At 31.7% G+C, this 7,522-nt stretch overlaps 1 protein-coding gene across 1 annotated transcript; it reads left to right on the forward strand.

Annotated features, from left to right (window-relative positions):
• Nucleotides 1-1,523: 1,523 nt before the first annotated feature.
• On the forward strand, nt 1,524-1,940 carry LOC131614737 (ethylene-responsive transcription factor ERF098-like). The gene has a single exon (XM_058886294.1). It carries the CDS (start codon nt 1,524-1,526, stop codon nt 1,938-1,940), a length of 417 nt encoding a protein of 138 aa, XP_058742277.1.
• The last annotated feature ends 5,582 nt before the right edge of the window (nt 1,941-7,522 follow it).

The following is a 7,522-nucleotide window of genomic DNA, read 5'->3' on the forward strand; positions in this document are numbered from 1 at the left end:
TTCTTATCGAAATTTTTTTATTTAAACTATATCTAAATCTTCTTCAACCTTTATGGATTATGGTTTAATAAGATCTTTTTTCAATTGATTTGAATTAACAGATTTCATAAAAACAAACACAATCCCACACAACTTTACTCACGAAATCTAGCTAACAAACTGAGGAAAGATATTGTACCTCATGGTGGAGCATTATCTCACATAATATCTTTTTATATATTACATCTTGTTGCCGATGTTGTTTTACCTAAAGCAATCAATTAAAGGAACAACTAATATATCAATATTCCAAATAAAAACATATTCATGCTTGTCTTTAACACGTGTCTCTTCAATGTTGAACCACCTATGTCTAACATTATCTTGAACCACTTGAGAGGTTTCTTCGAATGAAGACAAATTATTGATGGTATGTGTCTTTCGTTTGAAGTCATTAATATGTAGAACAATAAAGCTTTTAGAGGTGGTCTTACTCTTAAAATTGATATATGTAAAACCTTAGGTGGTCTTACTCTTAAAGATATTTTTTTTTTTTAAGAACATGGATATGAGGATGCAACATTCTCATGCTTTATTTAAGTTTTTAAAAATTACTGTAAGGTATTTTTTTTATTTTCAGAAATCTTATTTATATGTTGTTCTTGTAATTTTATTCCTAGACATAAAGTGTGAGAATGTAACTTTCTTATAGAAATAAATTCAACCAATAATAAAATTTCACTACCTCTTACATATTATTATTATTATTATTATTATTATTATTATTATTATTATTATTATTATTATTATTATTATTATTATTATTATTATTATTATTATTATTATTATTATTATTATTATTATTATTATTACTTTTTTTAAAAATTAGAAATACAGTCTATAATTATTCCTAAAAAATTGAAGTTTTTACCAAACACATGAGTTAAAATACTACTCCTAAGAATAATAATCTTAAAAATGTCACACGAAAGAATATAATTTTATGTCTTAAAACAAAGACACTCTTAGTAATTTCTTTAAAGAAAATTCTACATTTTTTTAAACTCAATTCTAACTTTTATGACTGGATAAACATTATTTTATAAAAATAATAAACTTTTGCGAAACCGAACTTCAAACATTGCATTTTATAAAAGTAATAAATTTTATTTCAAACCAAACAAATGTAGCTCGACATAGAATTACATTTTTCACATATATAACCTTTCAATCAGACCAAAGATCTCCGCAACCTTACGTAGTGCGTGCGTGTACTGTCCTTCATATAATTTGTGTGTCTAATAAAACAAAATTGAAAAACAGCTGACACAAACTCAGCTGTCACTTTATTTATATAAAATATTAACGGAGTTGAAATTCAAACCGTCACTTACGACCCCTCGAGAAGTTCAACTGTTCAAGCCCAGCTTACCAGAAACACTACATGCATAAATAGTAGTGGTTATCCTTAATGTGATTATATTTATACCATCTTACTATAATCAATCTCAGTTACTACAATACAACAACAAAAGAGTTGTTTAATGGAGGGAAAAGGAAACAACAATGGCGAGGTGCGATATAGAGGTATTCGTAGGAGACCATGGGGTAAGTTTGCAGCTGAAATTCGTGATCCAACTAGAAAAGGTTCTCGTATTTGGCTTGGAACATTTGATACTGCTGAGCAAGCTGCACGTGCTTATGATGCTGCTGCTTTTCATTTTCGTGGTCACAAAGCCATTCTCAACTTTCCAAATGAATATGCCCATTCTAATTCTACTAGTTATTATATTCCAAACACTACTTCTACCTCAAATAATACATTGCCTAACTCTTCTTCCTATCAACAACAAGATGATGATGATATTCTAGATCAACTGGCTTGCTTGGACTACAAGTTGTTGGAAGAATTCCTTCAGGGGAAAGATGATGCTCCAGCTGGTTGCTCTAGACGTGAATAGTAAGAATTTTAAAGCTATAGTTAGTAAGCTATATACGTGCATGTAAGAGAGAGTGGTCTAGCTTTTATTTACGTGAAATATTTGTGGTTTCTCATTTGTAATAATTAATAAATATTTTTCTAATTTTTGTAGGCAATCAAATATATATATATATATATATATATATATATATATATATATATATATATATATATATATATATATATATATTAGAGTTAAAACTTGTTTTACACTTAGCAAAAAGTTTGAAAGATCTAATTAAGTTTTTACCAAATAGGTATACTGCAATATTTAAAAATGGACAATGTCATTGACTATTATTCTAGCTAATTTGAATGGGATGAACCTTATTAATCATGTCCTATGATGAGAACTTTTGATGTTTTAAGGCTATGTTTGGGAGTTTGGAGGGGAGGGGAGGGGAAGGCTTCCAAAAACGAAATTTTAAAAAAATATAGGAAAATATTTGACATTTTTTGAAAATATGATTTTGTTTAGAATGATAAAAGAGTCATTATCATTACTAAATTTTTAATTTTCAGAATACTATAATAACCTAAAAGATATTTGGAAAATTTATGTAAACCCTTCAAAACCCTCCAAAACCCTCCTTCAATACAATTTTTGAGTTCTCCCATTTTATGGGGTTTTTTATGTTATGAATAAACTCAAACCCTCCAAAACCCTCCTACCCAAAATCTTTTTATCATTTTCACCCAATTCTTCCTATTTTTCAAAACCCTCCCCTCCCTTCCCCTCCAAACTCCCAAACATAGCCTAAGATTATGATTAAGGTTTTAAAAACGGTCGTGACCACCTTACGGTCGTGTTGCGGCTTTTGCGATTTTGGTCGGTATAGGTGTTGTGTTGTAAATAACAGACGTCGGGGTGTGAATTTTTCACAATATTGCACAAAAATAGGATTTCTGTAAAAACCTTAGGATTCATATAAATATAGTGTGATTCCATTTTTACAATAAAACAAAATTTTAGTTTAAAAGTTGAATTGATTCCTATAAAGCCATTTGATTTGTACTTTCAAAATAAAAAAATTCATCAATAACAGTGTGTAAACGACTGTAACGATGTTTTGCGCTCGTCATAGCGTTTTGTCACGGCCGTAACAGTGTTTTGTCTGAGATTTTTTTCTCAACCTTAAAATGGTGAATAACGGTATCAGAAGGCTCTGATACCGTTTTGCCGCGGCCGTATTCGCGGTCGCGGATTGTTTTTTAAAACCTTGATTATGATTCAATGATTAGGGTTTATGTTAAGCCTTCTTCATTTTTTTTATAGAGTGAGGGTGCTCGTTCCAACAAGGCTAAGGCCTCTAATATGCTCGATAAACACATATATCAATTGGTAACGCCTTTTTTCATAATGGGTGGGAGTGCGGAGGTGGGTGTCGATTTCTTGTTAGGGAAAACATAGAATGGTTTGCAGTTGTGGGTACTCATGTACTCGGGTCATGGGATGAGCTATATAGGCCCATTTGGAGATGGCATATACTTGTTATTTTATGGACACCACTTATAGATTTAGCCATATAGTGGTATGTTGGGCATAGGTAGAGAACTTTAGGGTATGAAATTGGGTTATATGTTCATGTTTTATTGAGGTTGGGTAGTTTAAAAAGCTTCTCCTAATCCATATTCCTTCAAAAATGAGGCATGTGATGGTAAAATAATTAAGAATAATATGTCGGTCCACAAATTTCCCAAAGATGAGGCTTGTAAGAGGAGATGCTTAAAAATATTATGTTTGTCTCACAATTAATGCTCACTGTCTTGGGTCAATTCCTCCGTGATTCCCAGATCGTGGGTGAACTTGCCCGTTACGAACAGCAAGACGATTTTGCTAGTCACGTGAAATATGGGGATGCACTTGGTGATGTGTCCTCGGATGAGGAGCACGTGGGGAACGTGTTCCCCGCTAGCCCTAATGGTTTGGGTCGTCCTCGAAGTGGACATGGATTGTGTTGTGCTTGGCGGTGGGTCAGCCACATGCCTAGTCCAAAACAATATATATATATATATATATATATATATATATATATATATATATATATATATATATAGTTTTGGACTAGGCCTGTGGCTGACCCACCGCCGAGCACAGCCCAATCCATGTCCATGTCTATTTTAGCAAGCATTACTGAAAAAAGATTAAATGCACCCCAAGGTGCATGTGGCTAAAACACACCTTGATAAAAATAAGTGGGTGTATTTTAGCAAATCTCTGTAGGGTTTGCTATAATACACCCACTTATTTTTATGAAGGTGTGTTTTAGCAAGCTTTAACTAAAAAAAATAGTTAAATGTTCTCTAAGATGCATGTTTCTAAAATAGACCTTCATAAACTAAAAAAATGGTTAAATTAACCGTAAGGTGCATGCTCTACTACAAAACGCGTAAACAACAACGCCATGGTCACCACGGTTCATTATTACACTGTGGTGACATCACTAAAATAAGGCGCTACCATTTTATTTTTGTTTTTTGATTAAAAATTAATTATATATAACAATGGCTGAGCAGCCAACAGTGGTAAAACCATAAAGCTTTCATGGGTTCCAACCTCAACACCATCATCATATATATTATTCCTTAACGTTAAGGCGCATCTTTTCTTTTTATTTATTTTTATATAAAAAACTTAAAGGGATATGACTACGGTTGATACGTTCCACCGTTGTGGTATACTTATAATAAATAAATACTTATCAATACGGTTGGTAGATAACCGTTGTGAAATAATTTACTCATATATAAGCGAATGAACTCTCACTTATTGACAGTAGCGTCGTTTCCTTCACAGTGAAACCCTAGCACCTATTTTTTATTTTCTTCACCAGTAGTCGTGATTCTTGTGCTTCATACGTTAAGGTATTTTATTTCTTACATCTTATTGTTAGATAGTTCCCCATTATCTCATTTGTTGCATGTTGTTTTTGTTGATTAATTGTTCTCACTTTTTCAGTTTCGTCTCCACTACCTTAACAAAGACCATACTTTGGCTATGCTACATATATTTTGTTTAGCTATGGAAAAAGTACAAGAAGCATGAAGCTATATATGATGGAAACATCATCCACCTTGTACTTCTTCTTCATAGCTTCACAAACAAGATGTTTTTCATACTCTGTTGACAAATAAGTTTGCATTTTCACATGTTGATAACTTTCAAGGTTATTGTAGGACTCAACAACAATATATTTTGGTTAATGAAGAAACAACAGAGGCATCAAACTTCATCTAGTTTGAGATACAATGAGAAGAAATAAAAAGTATGAAATTGTTGTGTAAGTTTCTTCCTCCTTATATTTCTTTTTCATTGCTTCACAAACTATATGAATTTCAGAATTGATTTCTGTTCCATGATTAGTTTCAGTAAAAGATGAGTCTTGGAAATTTATAATATATCTTTTTCATGGCTCACAAATTTATAATATATGATTATGTTGTATGATGTTGTTTGAGTTTATTATATTCTATGTAGATTGTTTGTTTCACTAACCTCCACTTAAAATACATTCATTTAAATTAACATAGATACTATAATCTGAAAATTAAATTGTATTTTAAAACTAACTTATATCAATCATTGTTTTTGGATTGCATGCGTCTCATTATTTATTTGATGTTCTTTTACATATAGATTATGGTATAATGACCTGGCTCCTCAGATGCATCGTTGTCTTCGATTACAGTTAAATTTCATTGACAACAAGAAATTTAACTATAATCGAATAGCTCAATTGGTAGCAGGAATTGCTATGAATATGTACTTAACCCCTAGGTACATGGTTCGATTCCTGCGGGAGGCAAAAACAATATTTCCCGGGCAGCCGATAAGCGGACCTAGGGGGGATTATTGATTAAGCCGGTAACATGCTCGGTTGGCCGACACGGTTGATGCGTGCAGCGGATATCGGGGTGTTACAACAACGATGTATCTAAGGAGTTAGACTAATAAACCACAATATATATGTAAAAGAGCATGAAATGCACGAAGAGACGCATGTAATCAGAAAACAATGGTTTATTTAAGTTGGTTTTCAAGAATAGCTTAATTTTCAGATTATAGACTTCTTCATCTATTTAAAAGCTTGTATTTCTTTAGTGAGGTGTATGAAAAACAAGCAATCTACAGACACTACAAGAAAATTCACTTATAGTGACCAAATTAGAGACCGAAAAAGCTTAAAAATCGATCACTAATACGTTTAGAGACCAATTTCGCGATCATTACTTTTCGGTTGAAAAAGTGCTAGTCGCTAAGCTTTTGCGACGAATTTAGTGACCGAAATTTAGAGACCGAACTCAGTGACCGAATTTAGAGACCAATTTTAGGGTTCTTTTTCATAAAATATAATTAAAAATTGTAATACCTAGGAATCGAACTTGTGACCTCCGTGTATTTTAATAACAACTTGCCACTACACCACTTAATAACAATTGTTATATTTTATATTTAAACATATATACATACATATAGTTTTTTATAAATGTATTATATGTTAAAACAATACAAATATGAAAATTTTAGTAAAAATTTAAATTTGAAAGAGAATTAAAATCTTTAAAAAAATGGAAAGGAAATTGTAAAATAATAAAGAGGATTAAAAATAGAAAAAGAAAACAAAAAATATTAGTGACCGAAATTTCGGTCTCTAATTTATATATAAAAATTAAATTGTATATAAAAATATTTTTTGTGACCGATTTAGTGACCACTTAAAATTGGCTCATGAATATTAAATTTTGGTGGCTAATTCGGTCACTATAGTGACCAAAATTTCAGTCACAAAATATTGGTCTCTAAATTGGTGGCTGATTTATTTTAGTGACCGATTTAGTTACCTCTTAAAATTTGCTCATGAATATAAAATTTTGGTGGCTAATTCGGTCACTACAGTGACCAAAACTAAATCGGTCACTAAAAGCGAATTTTTTAGTAGTGAGATTATATAATAAACTCCGGGCACTTTTCACAACGATTATATATTGTAACCGTGATCAAAGGTTATTCATGATTTATATAATTTGTGCTGATGGGTTTCGAACCCAGTACCTATGTGTAAGTATCACAACAGTTTATAAGTATAACCGTTATGATGAGTGGCGCGTGTCCTTCCTTTCAATAACGGTTTCCAGACCGTGATAGAAACATTGAACTTACAACCATACACTACTTAACAACAGTATGAGTCGTGTGATAGTACCCATTCTCCGATCATTGTGAAAGGGGTTTTCCGTAGTAGTGATATTACTAAAATAAACCTTCATAAAAATAAGTGGGTGTATTTTAGCAAGCCTCATAAATGTTAGTTCTCTATGTTTTAGGATTGACATTAATTTTAGTAAAACAAATATAGCAGCACTGTATTAAATAAGATGTGTTAACTTGCTGAGAAGAACATGTTGAGCAAGAAGTCCTATTTTATGTATGAACATATTGAGATGAAATGTTTCATCATTGGGGGAAACATGTCAGACAAGATGTCCTATGCAGAGTCACTCAACGCCGTGATTGTTTGGGCTGGGTTGTTGGATCGATTCAAGATTTAACAAATGTAGAAT

Source organism: Vicia villosa, linkage group LG6 (genome assembly GCF_029867415.1).
Source record: "Vicia villosa cultivar HV-30 ecotype Madison, WI linkage group LG6, Vvil1.0, whole genome shotgun sequence".
In the NCBI taxonomy this organism is placed as follows: Eukaryota; Viridiplantae; Streptophyta; class Magnoliopsida; order Fabales; family Fabaceae; genus Vicia; species Vicia villosa.

Bases quoted from the DNA above. Each gene is read 5' to 3' on its own strand.
- LOC131614737 (XM_058886294.1), top strand. From the start codon at position 1,524: ATGGAGGGAAAAGGAAACAACAATGGCGAGGTGCGATATAGAGGTATT.